The sequence below is a fragment of the Empidonax traillii genome, unplaced genomic scaffold, assembly GCF_003031625.1.
Source record: "Empidonax traillii isolate 1590-97213 ecotype Southwest subspecies unplaced genomic scaffold, ASM303162v1 scaffold34:size3740991, whole genome shotgun sequence".
Classification (NCBI taxonomy): Eukaryota; Metazoa; Chordata; class Aves; order Passeriformes; family Tyrannidae; genus Empidonax; species Empidonax traillii.
The window spans coordinates 1113536-1140246 of record NW_020955227.1 but is presented as its reverse complement, the minus strand read 5'-3'; the positions used below and the strand labels follow the sequence as shown (position 1 = coordinate 1140246).

The 26711-nt window shown below is 44.1% G+C and overlaps 2 protein-coding genes across 3 annotated transcripts in view; one reads left to right on the top strand and one right to left on the bottom strand.

Moving 5' to 3' along the window:
- The window catches only part of FNBP1 (formin binding protein 1), a 91531-nt gene extending 77772 nt beyond the window's left edge, over positions 1–13759 (bottom strand). The window contains exon 1 of the mRNA XM_027911684.1: positions 13587–13759. Within this exon, the coding sequence (XP_027767485.1) occupies positions 13587–13610 (24 nt within the window). The 5' untranslated portion in view covers positions 13611–13759. The remainder of the gene's footprint in view (positions 1–13586) is intronic.
- A 6500-nt stretch (positions 13760–20259) lies between these two features.
- The window catches only part of GPR107 (G protein-coupled receptor 107), a 33945-nt gene continuing 27493 nt past the window's right edge, over positions 20260–26711 (top strand). Inside the window, exons 1-5 of one of the 2 annotated variants that reach the window (XM_027911673.1) lie at positions 20260–20414; positions 24668–24793; positions 25325–25375; positions 25618–25706; positions 26383–26543. In XM_027911673.1, the coding sequence (XP_027767474.1) occupies positions 20295–20414; positions 24668–24793; positions 25325–25375; positions 25618–25706; positions 26383–26543 (547 nt within the window). In that variant the 5' untranslated portion in view covers positions 20260–20294. The remainder of the gene's footprint in view (positions 20415–24667; positions 24794–25324; positions 25376–25617; positions 25707–26382; positions 26544–26711) is intronic. The other variant, XM_027911675.1, reaches the window with a different exon arrangement.

Below are 26711 nucleotides of genomic sequence, written 5' to 3'. Positions count from 1 at the left end.
TAATGCAGAGAGAGGCAGTGGATGCATAAACAAAAAGCCCACAGCTTCTGCTCTTATCTGCACTGAAATTACTCATAAAGAATACAGTTCAGTCTTATAAAACGTGATTTAGTTGAACATTGGTACAAAATACAAGCAATTTCCAAAATATGATGCATTAATAAAGGTAAATAGTTTAAAGCAACATTTTGCACCGGTGCAAGTGCTTTGCCAGACAAAGCTTATCCTAAGGGCTTCGTATCAGAAGTGATAGTGGTGGCAGGGTAAAACAAATCTCATGAGTTTATCCTTTCTCTAAAATTAAAAGACTGTAATTTAAGCAAAAATAATAAATTTAACTACAGATAAAATCCCCAAAGCTTTTCATATATTTGCTTTCTTGTCATCTCTGTAATTCTATTCCATTGCACTTTTGATGTCTAAGCTGAAGAAAATGACATTGTTTGTAAACTTTAAATCAAATATTTTGAAACGCAGACATTAAGATAACAGAATGTCTCCTTCATACAACAGTAATTAACATTTTATCTTGGGACATGAAGATAAAAATACTAGCCCTTGTTTTATTTTGTTTTTAATGTGAATGCAAAATATAGGATAAATATCTTCCAAATCTGGACTTAAACACAATTCTTAGGTAAACTGAACTGCCTTAGAGACAAAAGGAATAATGGAAATAAATCTTCAGAATGGTCACGCTCAGAAACATTCAGGAAGCAACGTCAACAAATAAGAGCATCTCCCATACCCAAAATGACTCAGTCACTGCTGAGAGCATCCACAAGAGCATCACAAGCAATGCAGAGCTGTCACACAGATTAAACCTCCCTGCAGGACCTCTGACACATGGGATTTGTACATCTCCATAAACCCTGGGAGAGGAAACACCCACAGCTGACAGGTGACTCCTGCAGCAATGCCAGGCCATCACTGCCACAACACCACCAGGGATCCCCAAAGCTCATGGTGGGCCTGGAGACTCCAATCTCAGTACACAGCTGCTCCTTCTGGCACAAGTTTTACCAGTCCCTTGATCTGTATCAACTCCCACTATTAAAAATTCAAATGTGCCAGCCTTCCTCTTCTCCCCTTTTCCCTCTTCCTCATATCTAGGCTTTGCCTACTCCAGCTTTCATCCATTAGGAGGCTGCAGCTCTGTCTGCTGGATTAAAGAGCACTCAAAACACACAAGAAATGCTTTTGTTTGAAGAACAAACAGGAACCTCCTGTCCAACCTTTGACTTGGATGGATCTGAGCTACTGATCTTCACACAGCAACTGGAGCTCCTGGGCTCAGTTCCCTGAACATCCCATGACTCCCCAACTATTTTATAATGCAGGGATAGACCAGTTGCTCCATGAGCAGTTGAATCATCTTAAAAATATGAAAGAGGATATTGACTTGAATCTATTAGATGTTTTTATCTGCCAAGCAGGGAAAGCAAGTTTGGCCTCTGAACCAGGCTGATTCAGAGAGGGGAAGAGGAAAACAAATGTGTGTTTACCTTCGTACACAGAGGGAAGGGAGAGCAAGAAAGAAAGAATTTCTCACGAATTGACAAGAACATCCCCTCCCACAGCAAGGACAACAAGGTCATTCAGTGCTCTACAGTTGTTCCAATGACAATAGCTTCCACTTAAAATAGTTTTTGGAAGCTCCAGCTCTGGTCCAAAGGTTGACTTGAAACTGCTCCCAGCCAAGGAAGGGAAAAATAAAGGGTTTGTTTTTCACAGACCTTGAAGTTTAAATCCATCTTCCCAAATAACACAGTTTTGGTTGCTAATTCATGGCCCAGACTGGTGGACCCTGAGCCACCAGAACCAGTGAAGTCTGTGTTATGGTAGAGCATCTCTGAAGACAGAGGTCTAAGATGACCCCACCTGCCCATTTCCATCAGGGACATTCAGAATGCCTTCACCGACATTATTTAACCAAGAGTCACCCTAAAACACTCCAGCTTTTATGAAGTCCTCGGGCCTCCTGGACATACTTGTAAAGGATTCCAATATTCTGGAAAAAGAAAATTACTGCTTACCTGACTTGGGCTGCAGAGTGAGATGGACCAAGGCAGAGTGGCTGAGAACTAAGAGTGAGACTGAAGAGGCATCACCTGGTCCACCTCACTTTTATTTTCTGAGTCCTTCTGTACATCCACAACAATCAGGAAGCACATCCAACAAGGTTACTGACACATGATTGTTAATTCTTGCTTGTGGGCACTTACTGTACAGACTAAAGCTCAGTCATCGTGCTGCATTCCTCTTCCAAGTTAATGAAAGTCAAAGGAAAATTCCAGAAAAACTAAATGCAATCGTGACATTTTTATCCTCAAGAAATTCATGCAGAATTGTGGACTCTGCAAATGCACACAAATAAACACAGTCCTAACATTTGGCAAAATAAAGACATAATACAATATGCATAAGAACCCACATTTCCTCACTAGTGACTGTTGTCAAAAAAAATTGTTCATTTCCTGGCTTTAAGATGCCTAATTCCACTAATTTAATATTTGTGACCATATCTATTTTTGGAACATCTATGGGACACGTACACAAAGGAGAGAAAACAAATTCTAAATACAATGCCATGAATAGAGCTACAGTTCATGCATCTTTTCTTCCCTAAGAGAATCTGAGCATTAAGCACTGCACCACACAAAGCAAATGTATTACAGCCCCTTTTTTAAGGGTGATTTGTGCCTGTGGCTTTCCCCCCCCCCCTGTTACTTTTGGGTTCAGCTTCTGATTATTTTCAAAATTCTCCTGTCCAGAAAAGCCTCTTCAAGTGCATTAGGGCTTACACACTTGGCCCAGACTGTTTAATTTAGCCCTAATACCTTGAGGAAGCTTCAGGATGGATTGTTGCTGTTCCGATTAAGGAATCAATCCCACCCCCCGTGGAGAAGGTTGGATGGATGACTTGCCCCCAGAGGGGAATCAACACTGCTCCACTGACCAGCAACTCCCAAACACCACGTATGCCCAGGGATCATGAATAAAGAAAAAAAGGACTTAATTCTTACATTGTAATTGTAAAAGGGGTTCTGAATTTCCATTATTTAGACTTTTTTTACTGCTTCAACTCTGCATGTGTGGATTCCAGCTTTTGACTCCTCTGTGACTATTCCATTTTATTTTTTGTTCCCAGGCATTAACCCACAAGCAAACCACAGAAGATGACTACACTGAGCCAGCAACAGATTCAACATTCAATACAAATGCCTGTAATTGTATGTATGGAACCCATAAATACCATGTCAAATGTCCTCTGACCTTGGTGAGAATGGAGTGCACTACTTTGTCATGCTGTTCCCAACCATCAAGCACTTCGACTCAACTGCTAATAACCAAGTGAAATATTTATATTTGTATTGTTTAGCTCGGCAAAGGCTTTTGTTAGTGGAACAATTCAACACACTCCCTCAACCATTAAATGCTGGCATTATGATACACGAGCTTTCTGTTCAAGACTAAGTATTCTCAAAGAGTGACAACCATGCAGACCCAGTCTCCAAAGATGCCTAAATTAGGTGCATGTGTTTCACAATGCTGCATTTCTTGTAAAAATTTTCGTCTCCCAGCAATTACAGCTTTGCTATTTTAAGTTAGCTTCATGTCAATCACACTGAACCTCTGGAAAAAGAGCTTTCAGCAATTTCATACATGATACAGGAATCAGAGCAAGGGCCATAATGCAGAAATGAAAAAGCAGCCCACATTTATCTGGAAGAGGAGGTGGGGAGGTGCTCACAGCTCATATCGTGCTTTACCAGGGATGGATGCACCCTGCCACCCACTCTTCCAGGGCAGTTTCCTGGGCTACTCCATTGCATCTCAGAAAGCCACATGCACCCACACAGCCAGATAAGCTTTATTTTATCTTTAAATAGAACTGGAAAGTAGTTAGCCCCCCTATTCCAAAAATAAGGCTGCAAATCCCCAGGGCGCTGATTTAAATAGGAACCGAGTCACACGTGTCATGTGAGATGCATTCTCACTACCTAAAGAGTCAGCTGGTTCCATCGGAGGTTTCAGGTGAAGGAGGCAACGATAATCTGTGAGTGCTGGATGCCTTGGCAGGTAGGCTGGCTGCCCCTTGGGAGGATGGAGCACATCAACTGATGGTGTCTTTGAGCAAAGCAGCAGAGAAACCCCCTAACCAATACAGACACCACAGAAATGTTGGCTTAGGAGGGGGTTTTTTGCACACCAAAAACCGAAGCAAAGCTGTGCTACACAGTTTTTGCATGTTAAGTTGTGAACACGTGCCAACAGCATCCTCTGTGAAACCCAGATGTTTCACAACTCCAAAGACTTGCAAGAAAATAAAGGCTCTTGACCAGCACATACAACCCTTTTCTCTCACCTTAATTTTTAGGCTTTTCCAGTGACTACACATGAGCAAAAGGATCTCAGACCGTTATATTTGGGAGAGACAGACACGATGGGTGAAAACAATATTTATGTAGGGTTCTATCACAGCTCTCCCAGTTCAGCCACTGCCAGCATTTCTTTTACTACAGCAAAACCTTAGTTACACACCCTTAACTAATGCCACTCCTGTAAGACCCACATCTGACAGATCAACAGCCCTCAAGAGTAAGAAATATTTCCCTTCTCCATTTAACTTTTGTTTGAGAAAACACACTTCCATTCACTCACTGCTGCATGCCAATCATTTTCTCTTCTTTTTGCAAATACAAGATAAAAGTGTTAAAGCATTTATCTCTGCATAAGAGAGCATAATGCAGAGTGAAAAAATATTATCTGAACACATTTTAGACTTATTTGCTAAACAATTCCTCAAGGCTTTCTGCACAGAACGGGTGGATGAAAAACAGCAGTGCACACACTTCTGGATAAAGCTCTCATTTGGGGATGTGGTCAAATATTCCTCCACTGTGAGTAAAGATGCAAAACGAAACCACAGAAATCAACGTACACACACTGAAACCAGTACGTCAACTCCACTTAAATATTACATGGAAAAAGCCACATAAAATAGCAGTGCTGCTCAGCCAAGCAGGTAAAAGAGGACTGCTGGGTCTATTCATTACTTTCCTGCTTTACTTCTTATCTAATCTTCATCCTTTGCTCTGTGCTTCTTCCTTCCCCTTGTACACCCACTATACTTTCTTCTGATCCCATCAAACTCCTGACTTGCTGTTCCTAATGTACTAATCCCATTGCATGGCCTGTCTGACAGCGAGTCACAATCCCACCCATCCTACCCAGAGCCCTACCCTGCTCTCTCTACAAGCTCTTTATCCAAGCTGTTTCCTTGTTACTGACTGGTTCCTTGTTTTCTTTGTTTAAATTCATTTTCTCCTCCTGAGCTCATTTCTGCTCCTTCCTTCGCCCTGGTTTTCTCACTGTCAGAACTGCCAGCTTCAATTACCTCTCCTCAAATGACCCTATCTCCATCATTCCTGGCACTTCAATCACAGGAGCAGTTCCTAGACAAGCAGATCCAACTGTCTGTAACTAGATCCCAGTATGATCTCTGCTCCTTCTTCCCCACCTTCAGTCCCTTGAATCAGGCAGTTTCCTCTCTGACCACAGCACCTCACTCACCCTGAGGTGAGTGTAACAAGAGAAGAACCAGTCTGCAACAACAGCAGAACCGGTTTGCTACCATTAAGAAAGTACAGAAGTGGTCAGAAGGACTTTTAGCATGACTTGGTGCAGCCGTGCTTTCCAGCCCCTCTCCCTCCCAGCTGTCAGTCTGCTTTCTTCCACCATCCTTCCATAACACAGATCCCACCATTCCAGGGCTTCTTCCTCCACCAACAAAGAAGCCTGAGAGCAGGAGAGGCCGCCCAGCTCCACCCTGGCCTTGGGCAGCCATGGCATGGGATGCCTGGCTGCTCTCCTGCAAGGACCAGACTGAGCCACCTTCAATTATTCCGTGGGTGACCTCACCAACTTGTCCCACAAAAACCCCTCCAAGGCCAAACCGTCCGTAGCCAGCGCCCACGAAGACTTTGACAATAATATCTTCACTGAGCACATGCAAAGTGGTGTTTTTCCAAAGACTTGGGAATATTTTCTCAAGAACAGTACCCTGCTCAGCAGCTTCTGTCTGCCAAATTTTAAAACCTTGCTCCAGTGAATGGGAGCACAACAGCTTTCCAAAACCCAAGAGGCATCGTGTTTAGCATGGGCAATACACTGGCCCTGGTAACAACTGAATAATCCTGACTAATCTGAAACACAAAAACCAAGAGGTGGCCGCAGAAAGGAGAAAACTGCAGCCTGAGCACACTAATGTGGAAAAAAAAAATGTAAGCAGCAAAAAATAGATGACTTGAACAGAAAGTGTTAAATCCCTTCTAAATGAGAAGAGCTCCCAGCTCAGAGGCTGAGACAGAGAAAACTGTCCAAGGCACCCAATAAGCAATTTCTTGGTGTTAATTGGAGCAAAATCTCCAGGAATGCATGTAGGAAAAACCGTATTCTCAGGATCTCTGCAAGATGGTCCTTCTGCTGTCACATAGGTAGTACTCCTTTATCTGCACATCCACAGACTCAGTGCGATGAAAAGTAAAATGTTTGAACTATAAAATGAATAATTTATGAGATAAATTGTACCTGCTGTTCCCAAAGGAATAAGTCTAAACACTACAAACTACCCTTCCCCCTCAGACACGTGAATGGTGCCAGCAGCACTCCTGCCTGCCCCACTGCAAGGGCAGAACTGAAGGATCTGCTTCATAAAAATACTCTTCAGGAGCCAAATAGAAGCACTTGAAAAACACCCAACAAGAGATGGCCACGTGATTATTTGATGGAAGAGATCTATTTTATTTCAGCTACAACAAGAATAATCTACTATGGGATTTCCTCAGGATTAAGGACTATCTGGGTGACTGGGTAGCTCATTGGGGACCATCCTTCTAAACCAGGCATTAATTCCCAAGTGACTCCATTTTAAGTTTTCTTGCTTTACTGGGTTTCAGAGGTCATCAGGGAGATTATTGTTTTTCTTCTGGGTGTTTTCCCAATTAGGTTGACTCTTCCTCCAATAAATTAAGGACAACATTGCAACAGAACTGCTTCTTTACGTGCTTCACAACATGATCTGCTTCAGTGATCAGCAATGAACACCAGGCAAGCATCATTTCATTCTTGCACTCAATTCAGCTGTAAGTAATCTAGAAACCCCACCTCCAGTATTTTCAAGTTTTAGATGGAAAAAGAAACATTTTATTTAATTATGCCAACAAACTATTCTTAATAAATTGAGCCAAAGGGAATTATTGACCTGGTTAATAAATTTGTCTCCAGACAACACGGAGACAAGACAATAATGTTAAATTCCAAAGGGATCCAAGCCATTCCACCACACCTGCTTCAGAAAAAGTAAAACCATCATATCCTGTACATACACACAATAAATATAGTGCTTTTCCACTGTTTTGTATTTTTGAGCCAAGGCCATCGATTGAGCAGAATAACAAAGACAGCAATACGTCAAGAGAGAAGAGTGTTTCAGCTCTCACCTGTTTAAAGCAAAGAAATTAATAGAAAAGCAATGTTTCTAGGGGTGGAAGGAGGAAGAAAAGTTTCTTTTGAAGTGTATGATTATACTGAAGGGGGAAGTTATTGTAAAATATTTACTTGAACACTAAGGAAACTCAACAAAGCATTGGATTTTGACAGCTGGATTGGATTCAATGTATAACCAATCTCAGCAACATTATTTCAAACAGGATGAAAGTGAATTTCCAAAAATTCATTAGCAGGTTACCTGTCCAGCAATCAAAGGCAATAATGAGAAGCAGGTTATTAAGTTACGGTGCAGCAGTGGCTCCTACTCTTCATGTGCAATTCGGCTTTTGAAATTCTGCTTTAAAAGAACGTTTTACAGCTTTTGAAATTCGGCCCTAAAAGAATGTTTCACAACATGAGTAACACTAATGAGCTGCGAGGAGTCCAGAAAAACATCGTCTCATGTTTGACTGCCTCCCCATATGGTTCAAGGAAGCGGGGGATCTTGAGCAGCCACAATACGACTGGGAAGAGCCTGGGACTGAAAAGGAAAACATGTATTCTGCAGCCTTGACTCACGCTGAAAGACTGTAAATCCCCCATTTTTTAATGAATAGGTAGGAAATACAAGAATAAGTTGGTGACAATATCGGAGAAATCCTCTTTCTTAGAGCAAAGCAGAATTGTAAACGAAATTACTCACACATTCATACATTCAAGACCCAGCAACTCCTTCAGGGACCAGAAGGGAGTCCTTCTAACTCCTGGTGCCTGCAGGTGCTAAGGGACCTCACACATAACCCCTTTCTCCTACCAACCAGCTCCTGCGAGCATCAGGGGAGCCTCCACACCACGCATCATCCTAAAGTTTAAAAATTATCTCTTTTAAAGCTCACAAAAAAGGACTGTGATGGCAATAACTTCACTACGCACAGGAAGAGGCTGCAGCAGCCTGAAATCTCACCCTGTGCTGGGCAGACACACGAAGGTGTGAGCTGCACAATGCAGATACTGTGTAATGATTCAGCTTCTATAAAACTATTCCTCATTCACTAATCTGCATATACTCACTCGCCACTTAAAACACTGAGTGAGCCACTGGGAAATAAGGAGATATTAATGTCAGACAATTTTGCTACCTCAAAACTGTCCAAATAACTATACAGAACACCAAACCAATATTACTTAACCAATAAAAAGTGTATTTTGCTTTGAAGTGCCCATCTCCAGTACAACTTTAACTGAGAGCTTTAAGATAGCCAAGCTAAAATTATAAACATGATGCATTAATTACTGACCTCAGCCTTTTTTTCTTCCATTTTCTCACTGTATTTGCTTTTAGGGTGCCTTACTCTGGGAGCATTTTTTTTGTGAGTGAAATTTCAGACGCTTTGAAATACACAAAAGTTTTAACTCAACAGAAACCAAGATTCTGTGAAACACAAAGGAAAAAGGGTCAGGGATACACAGCTCTGCCTCTAGGAGTTGTCTGAACGACATCAAATAAGTTGCAACAATTCACAGCCAATTTACAACAAAACACACGTTTCAGAAAAGCATTTGCCATCACCACAGGAGAAGATTGTCTAAGCTGCCAGCAATTCATCCACCCACCTGTGAGGGTTAGGCCTATAATGGAAACTCTCAGCTCATCAGAGTTAACCTGTGACTTATCCTGCAAGACTAAATACTCGTGGCCTTTTCCCATCAGACACCATATCCTTTTCCTTTCAGCGTTGGATGATGATGATGATGGAGACTAAGAGTTAACACCCAAAACTCAAAGAACTGGAGGGGGCGGTGGTGCTGTAGGAGGTGTGAGAACGGGGATGGGTGGGATGAAAAGCACACCTATTGTATATATTCTATTGTATGCAATCAACTAGTGGTGCATACAATAAAACTACATGTAGGCTCAAGAATCGATACATCCGACTTAGATCCATCTCTGCCCTCCTAGAAAGAACAAGCTGAGAAAAAGGTGGCCTTTATTTAAGATCACGTTTGACTCCTGTGCCCAGACAGCACCACTACGTAATGCCACCAAGGTCAAAGCCACCCAGGTACTCCATCCAGACTGTTTCCAAACGTGAGTCACCCCTATATGCAACAGCCATACATTGCAAACACTGTTGAAGAACAATGCTGCATTCAAGCAAACGGCAGAAACGCAAGATTACAGCTGTTTAAACACAAATTCTGCTGATGAAATACAGTACTGAGAGAGGAAGTGATTTAGCAGTTACAGATAGCAAGTGGGGCCTTCAGGTCCTCAGGGTTGCACCTACATGGAATGAACTTTATAAGGCAAAAACCAACCATATCCACAAGCCATGTTTATCCACACTAAAGCATACTGGAACTATACAGGCAAGAGGTGTGGCCCCCAAAGTATCGGTTCCGTGAGGAGTTGGCCCACAGAGCCCCTTTGCATGAGGGCAACAAATTCCAAGTCCTTTGCAAATATTGAATATCCACCTTCTCACAGGTTGAAAGGACAGTGACAGCTGTAAGCAGCCACCCAGATTTCACAAAGGTCAAAGAAAATTTTGATTAAATCACCTTCCTCCCCAAGCTTTTTTTAAGCTTTACACTGAATGTGGAAAAAAAACCCCCAACAACAAACCCACAGCATCTGCACCTCTGACACATTCACACTGAAACATTCGTAACAAAATGGTAAAACTTTCCACATTTAACCCCTTGACCACTTGCTCTTGCCATGCTGTGACAGTATTCAGAGAAGGCAGAGTGTTTCCTGGACCATATAACCACAAATTTAAACGTAGCTCCCCCAAACTATATCCTGTACCAAAAGTCACCATCAACAAGGTTCATTCCCTTCAATATTCCAACCATGAAGCCATGGCCTTTTCCACTCAGAAGACAAGCACCCAAGTGCCAAGGTTGGTTTCAGCTCAGTTTGCAGTGTAATTCCACTTGTTTCAAGGGCTTCATACCACACAAAAGGGCACTGGTGGGAAGCGTGGCACACATTCTGATTTTACTGGCTAAAGCACCCTTCACAACACCTGTGTGTGCCATGCTCCATGTTCTCTCCCACTAGCCAAGAGAGAAAAAAGGATGAAGGAGATCTAAATATACTTTTACAGCCAGTGGTGCCAAAAGCACAGTTACTGAGGGTGCAAGTCAGGTCTGCAGATTGGTACACATAATCTTTACTTACCATTTACGTTAAAAATCATTATTATTTAAATTAGTATTTAGAAAACATGGCCAATTTCAAGAATCAGACATGAAATAAGTATGTAGTACACCCTCCTACCTGTCAGCCCTTAATGCACTCTTCAACCAGGGTGAAAAATAAAACAGTTGAGAGCTAATTTGTCTTTCACCCACCGCTTCCTCCTCAGCTCCTGAATGTCTGAAGTAACAGGTTGATACAAATGCTGCACTAGTACCTCTAATAACTCTGGTTATGGGTCCATTGACACTCACAGGGACAATCTTGAGATGTAACTCAGAAGTCCAGAATGGAGTGAAATATCAAGAAGAACTCTGCAGTAGGATTTGCAACCCAGAGGCAGAGAGATACACTCACATCACAGGCTAAAAGCCTGTTTTGGGAATAACTTCCCCCATGCCAAGGGATTTTGTTGCTTCTGAAGTATGAGGCTTTCTGCAACCAGCTTTTTTTTTTTCCCCCGCAGGAACGAAGAGAAATTCTGCATAACTCCATGCACATTAGCGTTCTACGTGCCCTAAAAAGCAAGCTCGATTTTACTTCTCCTTTGCTACATTTAGAGGGGTGAATCATGAACACACAACCAGCCTGGTAGATCAGAGAGATACAAGGCTGCAAGTCAAGCCTGAGCAAACATCGCTGCTCTTTCTAGCAAATTTCAAAACAACAGTTGAAAATACTTGTTATTTTCTCAACTTCCAGTCCTCCAAACCAGATACCAGTCACACGTAGAACAGGAATTTGCTGCTTACAACACCTGCTCCTAAAAATCCATTCCGTGGCTACTTAAAACAAAGTTCTAAGCTAAATGGAAATTTAATTTTGTTTGAAAATAACATGCCATGATCAACAGAAGGAGGTGGCATATATTAAATACAGGTTGTTTGTGTGGTTTCCTTTGCCAGGGAAATGGAGAACGCAGAGTGAGAGATCACTGTTTTGGCCTTAATACCCAGAGCACTGGAAACCGGCAGTGTTTTCAAAGCTCTGCCCAATTTAAAAGGGACCAACTCTTGCCAATTTTGTATCTAGATTAATTTAATCGGTTGTTCCAACCCTTTTCCTCAGTGACCTGCTACACTTCTCAAACTGCTACACTGAAGACACGAAAAACGATACTTTGATGCTGATTAAGCCAATTTTACAAACAAAATTTTCAGAGGAAAAAATGTTACCAAAACAGTTCGTAACTGCTGCAAAGACAAATGCCTGACTGTGTGTACACACCTGCAAATAGTGCATAAACAAAAATAACTATTTATAAACACTACTCTCTACTACTGTTCCTGTACACAAACAAATCAGTATCACTTGGAAACTTCGAGGAATGGGGAAAAAAAACCCCTAAGTTCCTTTTGAAAATTCAGAATGTATTTTCCGATGTCAAAATCGTTATTTTGCCCAATCACATGCAAACTATTTCATCCCCTCCCAAAGCCTCCAAGATGTAGAAAAAAGAGGCAACTGCAGATTTTCCCAGAAACATTCTCCTGCAGCAGAGCTGTTTATACAGTGATGAATCAATTTAGCATCACTACACTATTTCAGCAGTGTGTATCACCTTTCTTTCTATGGCATATAAAAACATACCACAATAACCTCTCCCAGTCAGCATTTGCTCCCTAATTTACTGTCTAGTTCTAACCAGATCTGTCTACAACATGACTCCAGTGTCACAGCAAAACGGGATGCTGAACTGCCTTCCAGAACGGGCTAGGAATGCATCCAGAAGGGACAGCAATTAGCACGTCTAAAATAACCATTTCTACACAGAGACAGTTTAGAAGCTCAGATATGGTTTCATCTCAACTCGCACCGGTTACCAGCCCCAAACAGATGACTAGAGGAGCGAATCCTGCAGTGCTTTGCAATCCAGATGACCCTCTGCCACTCATTCTTGACTTCTCCATTCAAAACACCGTTTCCGTTTCCCTCTTCCCCCTCCTCCCGAGCACAGATTTGTCCCAAGATGTTTCATGTCCCACCAGTCAGGGAGCAGCCGGTCTCCAGCCTCCCGTGCCCGGGTACCAGCCCTGCCAGAACCAGCAGGTTTGCTCCACCATCAAACATGGCTGCACCATGTCCTCTTTGTGATTGAATGTGTGTAGCAGCTCTTCTGCCTTCCCAGACTTCTTTTATCTGCCCTCCCTTCTTTCCTCCGATTAGCAAGGGACCATTTCAAATCGCTATCACCCACTTCTCATTCCTTTTAGCAGTTTGGTATTTTCCATTAACGCTCCACCGGTAAAACCAAATGCATTCCCACTCTCCAGGTTCTCTTCAAAACCATCAAGGAGCTTTTATACAGCGAAACCCTCCGCACCTTTCAAACCTCCTTATTTACACACAACACGAAAGTCTTCTCGTGAAAACCTCCGTCCGCGGACAGAGAAGCCCCCCCACGAGAGCGGCGGCAGGAAATTTTATCATCTGGCTTTTCTTGCCTGCAGCTCCCTCTCCTGAAACCGGACCCCCCTGCTACACAGATCCACCTCGGAGCCTCCCGCAGCACCACACACAAAACCCACCCCGGGCGAGCCTCGCTCCGCTCCGCACCCGCTGCTGCTTTTTTTGTGTGTGTGTGTTACGGAGCTGTTTATTATTATTATTATTATTATTATTATTATTATTATTATTATTATTATTATATTTCTTCAGGAGGAAAAACAAATAAAACCAAACACACAACTCCCGAATCCCCGCTGGGATTTTCCCCGCGGTGGCCGCACGCAGAACTTGGCGGAGCAGGGCGGGCGCGGGGGGGACCGCCGGGAGGGCGCAGCGCTCGGCGCGGGCCCCGTCCTCGTCCCCCCGCACCGGCCCCGCACGGACCGTTATGAGCCGGGGGCGGCACCGCAGCCGCGCTCCCACTCACTCCCTCACTCACCCACAGCTCCGTGCCCCAGCTCATGGCTCCGCCGGGAGGGGGAAGGGGGGGAAGGGGGTGTCTCGCCGTGCCCTTGGCTGCGCTTCCTCGCCGTTCGGAGGGGCCGTGCGGGGCGGGACGGGCGCTGCTCTCACCGCCGCTCCCGCCTCATCGCGCCGCAAAATGGCCCGAGCGGCGCCGCGCGGGGCGGGCGGGAGGGGGGCGAGTGACAGCTCGAGCGCTGCGCAGGCGCGGCCCCGCCCCGCCCCGGCTGGGGGAATGGCTCTCCCTGGAATCCCAGGACGCGAAGAGTTGGGGGGGGACCCGCAAGGATCGCCCGCTCCCGGCCCTCAGCCCCGCACGGGACCCGCGCCCTGCGCCCCCAGAGCGCCGCCCGAATGCTTCTGGAGCTCTGTCAGCCTTGGTGCTGTGAGCCTGGTCCAGCTCCCGACCACCCTCTGGGGGAAGAGCCGCTTTCTGATACCCAGCCCGAACCTCCCCTGGCGCGACTTGAGGCCGTTCCCTCAGGTCCTGTCACTGGTGGCCACAGAGCAGAGATCAGTGCCTGCCCCTTCTCTTCCCCTCACGAGGAAGTTGTAACTGCAGGGAGGTGTCCCCTCAGCCTCCTCTTCAGTCATCAGGCAGCTGGCACTCCCTGCCCACAGGGCAGCCCTGCTCACAGAGTCATCAAATCATAGTCTCAGTAAGATGGAAGGAGACTTTAAGGTCATCAAGTCCAACTGTCCACCCAGCACTACCAACTGCAACCCCTAAACCACATCACTCGGCACCACACCCAACACCTCCAGGATTGGTGACTCCACCACCTCCCTGGGCAACCCATTCCAATGCCTGAACACCTGAACAGGGAAAAAACCCTCTTTTCTAATATCTGATCTAAATCGCCCCTGTCTCAGCTTAAGGCCATTTCCTCCAGTCACAGTAATCACAGAACATCCTGAGTTGGAAGGAACCCATCAGGATCATCAGGTCCAACTCACGGCTCTGCACAGGATACCCTACGAATCCCACCATGTGCTTGAGGATGTTGTCCGAACCCTCCCTGAACTCAGACAGGCTTGGGGAGGTGACCAGTGCCCCAGGGGAGCCTGTTCCAGTGCCTCTTGACCACCTCTAATTTGAACCTTTCCTGTCTCAGCTTAAGGCCATTTCCTCTGGCCCTCTCACTGCAGGTAGAAGAGACCAGCCCCCACCTCACTACAACCTCCTCTCAGGTAGCTGTAGAGAGCAATGAGGTACCCCCGGAATGCAGGTCCCCCCTCTCCTCTTCTTGAGACTAAACAAATCCAGCTCTCTTGGCCATTCCTCATGAGAGGTTTTCTAGACCTTTCATGAGCCTTGTTGCTCTTTGCTGGATGTGCTCCAGCACCTCAGTGTCCTTTTAAAAGTATGAAGCCCAAAACTGAACTCAGCACTCAAAGTACTCACCAAAGTACAGGGATGGTGATTCCAGCCCCACCCACCCTCAGGTGCTGCTTCCCCACCTCTCACCTCCCTCCCCCCGAGCCAGGTGGGGCTGGTTTTGAATCCAATGTTCCTGTTTTGATCATTTGTGAAGGAGGAAAGTGCCCTAGAGAAGAAGGGAACCCACAACCTTAAAACTTAGAGCCCTGTAAGCTGTATCAGGCAGGGTTCAGGTTGGGCATTAGGAGGAATTTCCTCACAGAAAGGGTGATTAAACATTGGAACAGGCTATTCAGGGAGGTGGTGGCATCACCATCCCCGGAGGCCTTCAAGGAACTACTGGATGTGGCACTCAGTGCCCTGGTCTAGTTGACATGGTGGTGACTGGTCAAAGGTTGGACTCGATCATCTCAGAGGTCTTTTCCAACCTAATTGATTCTGTGAACTGACAGCAAGAGCTGACTTCTAACTCAGCTAAGCAGTGTATACATCCCCCACCCCCAAAATAACCCAAATCCAGGAATATTAAATCCACCATCTGTCACCAGCACACTCAACAAGCAAGCAAGGAAAATAACCAAATTATCTGCCTTTGCATAAATGTGGGTTATTGTAGCAATTACACAGGCCTTGTAGAAAATGGCTCATTTCCTTGCCAGAGAAATATTTATTTTGTGCCCCTCTTCCTCTGTGTCATTTATCTGAGCTGTGTCACTTAATCTCATTTTGCCTTGCTGCTTTCCAGCTACAACAAATGTAAAAAAGAGCTTGAGGCTGATATATTCGTTGCTGCACCAACTCATGAGAGACTTACATGGGGAGGATATTTATTCACCTCAGGAAAAAGGCTTCTTCTCATAGAGGGTGGGGATGCTCTTGATGTGAGAAGACAAAAATTGACCAGCTGCTACAACAAGCATTATCTCCTCTGGATTAATGCACTTCTTCCACTGATGCTTAGCTATTACCCTACATGAAAAAGAAAAACATTTCAAGCAATTCCAACGTTTAGAACAACAATGAAGGCAAATGTTATGTTAATAACTGAATTGCATTTATTTTTAACCGAGTTCCATTGATTTGAACATGAGAGTAGAATGCTGCTCCTCACACAGCTGTTTTTGAAGAGAGACAGAACAGGCAACGCTTTTGTTCATCATTAGAAATTATTACTTTGAAGGACTGACTTCACAACAACTGAAAGACACGCTGTTCAACTCATTTTAGAGCACTTCTTCCTTCTACTGCCAACATATTTAAATATCCAAGCCTGCCCTGCTGCCTGAAGCACATCCACAATCTTCCAGGGGCCTAAACTTCCACAGGCTCAGATCCACCATCCCTAGCCCTACATCCATCCAGCACACATTCCAAAAGCAGACAGCACAGTTGCATCGAGACTTTTTGAGAGCTTAACCCATAAATACTTGCAGGAAAAGAATGTACAGAAACAGAAAGCAGCACCGGTATCATCTGAGGTAAGGTTGCTGTGGAATTTTCTTTTGCACAAAGAGCTGGGAGGGGAACAAGGCAAACCTGTTACACCAGCATGGGCAGGGAAACCTGTCCACACCAAGAGATAGAAATGCTCCACCAGTTCCAGAAAGATAAAGGCCAGAAATACAAGTTTTGTATTATGATGGTACATTTGAATAAACAATGCAAAAAACTATGACAAGGTATCAACATCTGCTGAAGACAAAACCTAAATAAAATTAATTCTAGATGCTTCTAGAACAGGACTTTCTTTGACTATCTTTATTGTTTAGCCTGAAACTCTCCAAGGCAGGGACTGCCACTTCCATTATTACTTTCAGTTGTACAGTGCCCAAAACAACAGGGCCTGCAGCTTGGCTAGTCCCTAATTACTAATGTAATTAGAAATGACAGGAGCATTAAGAGCCCTTTATGCTGAAGTAGATGCTGGAAAGCTCAGTAGTTCTCAGTCTCAAAAAATAACTCCGAATGACACTTATAAGTTGCATTGTCTAGCCCTTATTTATTTAGTTTGCATAATCCATATCTCAGCAACACAGAAGTAGGAGTTCTCCCTCAGCCACCCTGAGAATAAGACCATGCAGATCTGTTTTCCAGATATGGGCCTATTCCTGTAAATTCTCTGTGTTTACCTCTCCTGTTGTTATGATTCAGAACACTCCCAGATTCAGCTCATAATTCCAAACAGAAGCAATTCCCTTTTTAGAAAGCCAAGACTTTGTTTAGGAAACCCCAATCCCACTTGAAAATTGCCAGATTAGCTGCTAAGTGGTTGAGAAACTACAGAAAGGAGATAAAACAAATCCCTAAACTGCAGTTCAATCTAAGCCCTTTTGTCTGTGTTTGTTTACTTATGCAGAGCAAGAAAAATCACAACTTTCAGAGCACATAAAGCACTTCCAGCTTCCAGGACAGAGCAGGAAGAAGACCTACCTTTCCTCCCAGAGTTATCACCCTTACAGCTGCTTCCCTTTGATTTTATAACTCTACCCAAATCATCCACGTCCAAGATAAGGAACATGGATGCTGCTTGTAACCTCTCATACACTGGGACTGAACCAGCACCAGGAAAGGAAGAGGACACACCTTTCCTTGAGGCCATCACCATCACAGCTGTTTCCTTTCTGCTGTTACAACACTACACACGTCACTCAGACACACAGCTTGGGACCTTGGTGCTCTTTAATGCCCCATCAAGGCCCAGAGGGGACTGATAAAGACCTGATAAACCCCTGAGAAACCATAACGGGCCTGGCCAGCCCCAGCTGGGGCCTCTGCCCGTGCACCCAGGAGCTCCATTTAAGCTTTGGTCTGAAGGCTCAGTTGTTTTGCCCCATGTTGAAGGGGGTCGTGACTCCAGCTCAGCCTATGCCTGGTTATAAACCCTGTTGATGTGGAGCCTGGCTCAGTCTGGCCTTTTTTCAGACCTGCCCCATCCCTGAGGATGCACATTGTTAGGCTGTGACTGACATGAGTTACCATCACCCAAACTGCAGATTGACTTCTCAGCTCAGCCGTGCCCCTGTCTCATGGCTGGGAACTCACCAGATGACCTGGATTGTGGCTGTTTTCACCTCCAACCCCTGGCTCTGCTCTTGTCTCCTTGCCCTGTGTCTGGTTTATCTTGATCATCTCCCCACTCTATACTTGTACCAATCTCAATAGTTGCCCATGATACACTAAAAAAAATCCAACAAAACAACTAGAATCTGTGAAGGGTTCTAATTAGATGTTTGCTTACAATGACCGAGTAAAGAAAAAGATATCCAGGCTAAGAATAACTAGATGTGCTGGAACAGTACATTTAGAGCGTAGAGAATCCTGTCTGGGAGCTACAAAGAAAACATATCAATAAAGTGATGAGAGTTTCTGTTACATGATGGACAGCAGCTGGTTTGCATATTTGATAGAGATGTAAATTTAGGTACAGGCATCTTTTAATGCAAAAAGTCTTAGAGGAATGCATAGACAAAGTAAGCATGCTATAAATTCTATTTTTGTGATCATTTAGTGTAGGTAAATGGAGTTCGTTACTACGATATGCTAATAGCTGGAGAAATATTGGAAAAAAATAAAGATCTTCTGGCAGTTTCTAGTCTGGGGCATAAAAATCCCTGATTTCTCTAAGGAATCACCCTCAGACTAAGAAAGGCTCTTCAGATGAATCAATACCCAGAACTGCAGGGAAATGCCACGTGCTCTTTGACCACTCGAGCAGTCAAAGTGTGCCTGATACTTGGGAGTGGAACAAGGCAGGACACCCTGTGCCACAGCTGTGCTTGCAAAGCAGCTGTTTCTTAGGAATCAAACCCCTCCAGGTTTCCCACGCACAGGAATTGTAATCGTTACAACATAAAAAAAAACCTCTCAGAACTAATTCCAAGGGAATATCTGGACCAGAGTTTTTTAGAATAAATCATCTGATGTTCGTAGTTCCATAAGTTTCTTACAACCCGTGTTGTGCAGCTCTGTGCAGCTCTAGGGCTGATGCTGCCAGGACATCTAGTGGCACCCACATGTACTGCCCAGAGAAGGAATATTACCAGAAAAACAGATTCTTTTTCCTGCTTCCAGAGATTTTCTGGTACCAGTCCAGGTTTCGTTGGCTGACGGCAAAATTTCTGTGTTTATTTTATTATCTAAGAATATAAAAGGGGGAAATGAAATTGCCAGAAGAAATGCACGGTAACATCTGAATCATCTCTCTAAATAAAGACGGGACGTTCTACATAATCATGATAAAATAAAGGTCAAGGCTATTTATTATTCTCCTTCTTTTCACCCTTATTTGCATTTTGCTGTTCACCTGGTCCAGTCCAATCGTTTCCCTATGTCTAGGCAACAGAACTTGCACTGTTGTGACTTCATACACTGAAAAGGAAAATCAGAATGTCTGAATTCCAGGAGCTGACAGGACAGGGCTCCCCACTTACGAACTACATTTATTTACATTCATTGCTTCCCATTCCATAGTCCTTCAATTTTTATTTTTTTTTTTTTTAGCAATGTGTTAACCAAAAAGACATTCAATTTCTGCTATTCTTATTCACTTGGCTTCTTGTGTTACTCTCAGTTTGAGCAAGAAAAGTCATGGAAAGCAAGTCCAATCTGCTTGTTGTTTCATTTTTAAGTGGGACTACAGCTACTAGTTTAAATATTTTAATAGCTGCAAAACTATTCCCGTAAAGAAGCAGAAATCTATTTGTTTGTTACATTTTTTTTTTTTAAGTAATATTAAAAAGCAATACTCTTAATCCCAGCTCCAAGGAAGCTGGAGGGGAACTTTGCTCATCGGGAACTGGAGTGCTGGTGTTGGAAAGGATGGGACTTTCCTAATAACTTGACTAATTAATTGTTTTAATTAAATTAAATGGTTTTAATTAATTTAATTAATTTAATTAATTAAATATTGTTATTTTCCACTGTAGCCAGCTGGAGAACCGTACTATTTCACAGGGTTTTTTTGGACACCTGAATGCCTCATTTCCACCCATACAACACCCAGCGGGTCTCCCAGTTCTTAACACACGGACAGTTTGAGTGACTCTTTGAACGGGTAGCACGGCAGCTGCCCGGCACAGCAAGCAGCGATCCCCAACATTCCCTCCGCCCCGAACCCTCCCACCAATCCCTCCATCCTGAACCATCCCAGCGACCCCTCCGTCCTGAACCATCCCAGCGATCCCTCCACAAGGAACATCCCTCAGGGGGCGGGGGAAGGCCGGTGTCACATGACCACTCCCTCATCACGTGACCCACCCTGACCCGGAAGCGGGGCGGGCCGGGGATGCTGACGCTGGAACAAACATGGCGGCCCGCGGCGCTGGGGCCGCTCCGGGGCTGCTCCCGCTCCTGCCTCTCCTCCTGCTCCTGTTCCTGCTCCGCGCCGGCCCCGCCAGCGCCCGCGTACACCACCTCACCCTCAAAGTAAGGTCCGCGCCGCTCCTGGCCCCGCTGGTTCCTCCCCCCGCCGCGCTGGGCTTTCTTAGAGGGAAGCGGTGAGCGCGGCCCGGCCCTGCCCTGAGCGCTCTCCCCGTCTCTCCGGCGCCGTCCCGCTGCCGGCCCTGACCCTTCTCCCTATTCGCTTCGCTCCGGGGTCTCCTCTGCGCCTCGGCCCGGCCGGGCCCGGCTGTGTTGTGCTTTTGCCGTTCCCCCCCCGTGCCCCGTGTCCCCACAGCCCCGGCCCTGCTCCTCTCTGCCGCGGGTTAACCGCTTGAAGAGGCCTCGGAACTGCCGTGTTTTGAAGGTGTAACTGCTTCGCCTTCTGTTAAAAGCGAGGCAGAAGGCTGGGTGTGATGAGCGGGTGGGAAGGCTTCTGAAGGTGGGTTGCGGTTGAATTTCCTCTTAAGTTTGTTCTGCGTTCCTGCCCTGGTCGCCGGCCACTCGACTTTAAAGAATGTTTGGCTGCCTTACTGCCCTTCCAGATGTAGCTGCTTTGCTCTACTCAAGCGATTACCAAAGGCAGGGGAAACTAGTGCTGGCAGCTTTCTGTTTTGGTTCCATGCACTGCTGGATGTGCTTTGGGGGAGCCTCGTGTGGTGCTGTGACTGTTTGGAGGAAAAACTGGTTCTTCAGGGTCGCGGATGGGAAGTTCTGGAGGTCACGGTGAACACGTGCAGCTCCTGTGGTGCTTTGCGTGGAAAGCTGCACAGTTTCTCCATGACAAAGGAATTGTGCCCTTGGGATGGTGCTTCTAAGGGCTTCTGTGTAACTCATGAAGGCTCTGTAAGTCATCAGAATCGTGGTTTTGTTTTGTTTGTCAACAACTTGTGAAGTTTTTCCAGTAGAAAGGTTGGAAGCGCTTAATAAAGTGATAAATGTGTTGCTGTGCTCTTGTACCAGTTGAAGGGGACTGCCCTCTGTGGGAATTCCCCTTCAGCTTTTGGGTTACAGCGACTGCTGGAGGATGTTCATGTCTTATTTATGGGGAATTTTCGAGACTATGTAGTTTAAAATGCAACCACATTAGCGTTGTTCTGCTTCAGGAAAAGCAAGCTTCTCCCTAAAGCAGTAAATTAGGAGGTTTGTGCTGGTTACATTATTGTGCTGAGGAGTTTCTCCCCGAGGGGATCCTTCCCCACTCTGTAGAAAACTTTCAAACTTGCCTCGAGCAGATGTTCTCAGCAGCAAACCTTGTGGCTTCAAGTCTGTTGTCAGGGTGTCCCTTCCTTGCCTGGATCAATTACTAAGCTCTGTTTGCTGTTTTATCCCACCAGAGTGGGGTATGCTTGTAGTTCTGCAGGAGTTTTGTGTGAGTTGTAGCCCTGACCTAACCAGTGCTGTGAGGAGTAGAAGTGAGTTAATGCCCTTTATCCACCCCCTGTATAAACACGAGCCTTATTGTTAGAGCACAGTGTCTCCCTTTCTGCTTCATCCCCATTTACAGCCTTTATGTAAACATCAGGCTCCAACAACTGAGCCCTTTCACGGTGAGGTCTCCTTTCTGCTCTTCTTGCCATGGGCTCCTTCCTTGCTTGTAAATGTGCCTTGAGACTGTGCCAAGCTAAAGGGCTCAGCTTTGTGGGAGTGTTTGGTATTGGGTTTCCTTGAACAAGATGTTATTGCTTAAGTTAGGACAGCTCCTTTCTTGTATCTTTGTAATTAACCTGCTAAGGTGAAGCTCTTTTGTTGTCAGCCAAAAAAAAAAAAAAAAGCAACAGTCTGTGCGATTTCCTGTTCTAAAAATATACAAAATAGTTCATTTCTAAAATTATTTGCTTGAATATTGCTGTTAGACTAACCTTGAAGACGAGACTCTCTTCCTTAGTAGCAATTGTTGTAGCCTAATTAGTTTAATGACACATGAGAAAAACCATCCTAACACCTCATTAGTAACCTAACAAAAAAACCCTACAAAAATTGGAAGTTATGGAAGACTGACAGAAACAATTTTCCGACAGTTCCAGAAGCAGCTGGTGGTTGGAACGTTTCTCTTGACCAAAAACAAGATTTTGTTGTTGTTGTTAACAACAGTTAAATGCCATAACATTGAAGCCTTTTGTTTTGCATAATGCAATGGCAAACTATCCCAGAGAACGAGGGAGTTGGTCTGAGCAAGGCCTTTTGTCAGACAGGCAGTTCAGTTTAATGTCAGTGAGTAACCAAGCTACAGATTCCATGAGAAACCTTCCAGTGATTATAAATAAAAGCTGGGTTCTTTCAACCCCTTAAACCTCCCAGGAGAGGTGAGACCATTATTGGTAAGCCAGTGTCTTTAAGCTGTCAATGTGTGGAGCAGGAGATGCTCTTGCTGTTGCTTGGTGGCAACTGGTGACAGTGTGTTTGTGTGTGGGATCACGTAAAGCTGAAGGATTTGTGAACTAAATCTGTAAACTCTAAGCACTCAAAGCTGAGATAAAACCGGGGAGGAAAGTGATGTGTGTTGTATATTAATTATCTGGTGGTGGCAGCATATCAGTGAACTAATAGAGTAAATACACTTAGATTGAACTGAGCAGCTCTTACAATGCTCTGGATTAAGAAGCTGCTCGTGTTTGCAAGGTGCAAAACACCTTGTGGCTGGATGACACCTTATCCCCCCTTACTCCCCTCACATAATCACCCAGGCAAATGCTCCTCTGCCCAGATGTGGTAAATACTCGTGCTGTGCTCTGTAAAGAGCCAGGATGAATCTTCTGTTCCAACTGGGAAATGACACCCAAAGCAGTGTCAGAGGAACCAGGTGGGTCAGTGACCTAGAACCCAAAGGCAGCAGAGCTGCAATGCTCCGTTGAACAAAGCATCTGCTGGGAGTCATGTGTCACTTAATGCTCAGAAGAGGAAAAAAAAAAAAACCAAACCGTTAAAGGAACCATCTGGTTATTTGCCAGGTTAAGTTGATTCTATTAGGGCAATCTTATTACAGCTGGATTACAGGTTAGGTGTGTCAGGATTAGTGTCCTGCTATCACAGGGAGTGAGATTTATGCATCAGGAATGTTTTCTGCAGAGATGTCAGAATCAATACTGGGGCAGAGGAAGAGAGAACTTTTTGTACTTATACAGGTCTTAGCTCGCTCTTCCAGGCCCTTCTCCAGAACAGTTTATCAGCCTTCAGCAGCTGACTTCTCTTTTTAGGAGATTCTGCAATGTGATTATCTTTTCCTAGAAGAAGCAAGAGGAAGAAACAATTCTTTTTTATTTTTAAAACACTTGACAAGTTGTCACTAAATGACATTTTCAACCGCTTTTTAATTTCTGTTGCTTTGTTTCCGCTTTTCTTCCAATTAATGACCCAGTCGGTCCAAATGCCGACCTATTTATTGAGTTATGAATGCAAAGTAACTGGCATATGACCTTTTGTCATCTGATGTGGCAACTGTGTGTGATGTTGGCTACTTTTCATGTGAGGTCCTTAAAGCTCACTGTACCTGAACCTTTATCAGCTGAGCAAGGCAAGGGATCAATAACTGCAGTTTCCTTGCCAGACTGAGAGGAAGGAAATTATTCTGCAGCTGAGACTGGGAAGAGAAGAGGATGTTGGAATTTTCCTGCTAGAGAAACTAGCCCAAGTTATCCTGGTTTCAATATTTATTCTAGTCTAATTTTAAAATTATTTTTATTTTATGCTAAAAATTATTTGGAGGAAAGGGGCTACATAAGGAACTTTCTCATCCACACCATACACAGTTTGCCATTGTGTGAGGTGCTTGGCTGTCCAAACGTTGACCCTGCCTAAGGCAGATGATCTGATGGGGTGACAGTGCGTTTGCTAAACACTTGGCTGAAACCCAGCTCTGGGTTAGGTAAGATCTAAGATCCCTAAAGTCACCTAATTGCTCTTTAGTCTGTTGCAATGCCAGTAGTCAGTGTTCAAACAAGAGCTGTGTTGATGTATCTACAGTCTTTTTGGTGTTTTTTTTTTTTTTTTTTAGAAGCTGTATGTTGTTCAATCAGATATTTAAATTCTTCCAGACTTTTTGCTTCCACATTTCCCAGTAGTATAGCCAGGCAGTCAGCAAAGACATGTTTAAGTTTTTACTGTTCAGGATATTGGAAAAGTTGATCCATTCCAGCGAAATAATTGGTTATATCTGAAGGTATCCTAAAGAAATTTGCTCTTTGAATACTCATGCAAAACATCTAATTATACAAGTGCCAATCTGTCACCCTGCTTCCCCTTTGACTGCAGCTGCAGATGATTTTGCATGTGATTTGTAATCTTGCTTTCCTTTCTTACAGGATGATGTGAGGCAGAAAGTGCACCTGAATACCTTTGGCTTCTTCAAGGATGGTTTCATGAGAGTCAATGTCAGCAACCTTTCCCTGAAGCCATTGGTGGGCTCTGATGACATGAAGGGTTTATCAGTAAGTTCCTTTGGGTCCAGGGACTGTGGGAAACCTCCCGTGAAATTCCCCTTCACCAGAGACCTTCAGTTGTCTGAGGGGTCGGTTTCCAGAACAGTGACAGTCTTATTTTTAGAGAACTCTAACATTACTTCCTATATTAGGGATTTTAATGGAGAGACTGAAACGCTAGGTTGGAAAGCAGACCTGAGTTCTTACTCTTCTGCACGGTTCAGCTTCCTTATTGCTGAAAGTATTAAATGTTTTTGTCAAGCAAAACCACCTGGAGCAATACTGAAATAAGTTAAAAGGTTCAGGGACACAAGGTACTCTACATGTAGTTTGCTTTTAAATCCATTTTTTTTTTCTTGATGGGTGTGGATGAGGCAGCAAGTTTATTATATTTGAAAATTTTTTTTATGTCTAGTTAGATGATGAAAAAAATACCTGGATTCTGCCTTAAATGTAGGTGGATTTGTTTAGAAAGCAGTATCTTTAACTCTTTCAGTGGTTTGGCTTCAAATTGACAGATTCTTCTCAATTGTCTCATAGGTGGGGTTCAGTTTGGATCGAACAAGGAATGATGGGTTCTCCACTTACCTGGTAAGAGAAGTGAACTTGCTCTTCTAAGCTGGGACATCTCATAGTCTACCATGCTCTGGGAATGGTTGGAAGAAATAAAAAAAAAAAGATGGGAGGAGGACTTTAGTGTGCTGGATGTGAAGGCTAATTTGGTTTTCAACTTGCTGGGTTAAGAATGGTGACTTCTACCTGGAGGGGGGATCATGTCCCATTTCTTATAAACCAGAGAGGGTGCTTCAGAGATGTTTTCCTCATGTTACCAGGATGAAGAAGTGGATTACTGTATCTTGAGAAAGACACCAGAGCCAGATGTCTCTGTTGTAATTTTGCTTCTGGAAATCCAAAGTGAAGTGTGAGTAAATAATGTACATGACATTTTAAAGTTACTTCTTTAGTTGAAGATAATGTAACCCTTGAGATTTCTTTTAGAGCTTGGAAAGCTGCTCTGCATGTAATTTGTTTTTTTTTTTTAAGGGGTTACTTGAGAGTAAAAGTAAGAAATCTGCAGTGTAAAGTGCTCCAAGAATTCTTGCTGCATGTTGGAGGGGAAAGGGGGACATCAGGTGACAGCAACCTACCTTAACTGTGCTGAAGGAATGAACTTGAAGTCTCGGGTCACTTTTGCAGCTCTTGCACTGAATGTGCCATTTTATTGACTTGAATTATCTTATTTTATGGAAGTATCTTTGGGGGTGGGTTGCTTTTTCTTGCAAGAATAACCCAACTGTTTGTGTGGAAGCACAGTTTCTAAGGAGACTCTGGTTGCCAAAGCTGAAGAACTTGATTTTCTTCTGCTGTTGCTGTATTTGATGTAAAGTGTGACTTTTCCCACAGTTCAGTGCCATGTTGCTGTAAGTCATGATCTGATTCTCACCTTTTCTCTATGGTAAAAAATACAAGTCAAGAAAAGTTGATTTTCCTTTATTTGGTATAGCTAGGCTGTGACAAATAGCCTCTTTATAAATGTTATTTTACTTTCAATATGTAATAAAACCTCTTTGTTTTTGTGTTTTTTTTTTTTTTTTTAGTGTGAAGGTACGGTTCTCTGCAGAAGCTGCTTCTTTGTTACCCAAAATTTCATTCATATCTGAGACAAATGTTACTGCCTCAAGTACCAAAAAAACTTCTGAACCAAGCAGTGATTCTGGTCAAAACCCCCCAAAGACCCACGAAAATACAGATGGGAAAGGTAAGACAACTAAACCTGACCTGTGTGTGCTCTCTCTGCTCATCCCTCATTGCTGTGCATCCAAGATTGTGTTGTGGTCACGTTTTGGGGTCCCCTTGGGCTGGAACTCAGTGCACATCTTGTGTAAATCTCTGCACAGAGCTGCCTTTTGGGCTGGGGTCTCTCCTG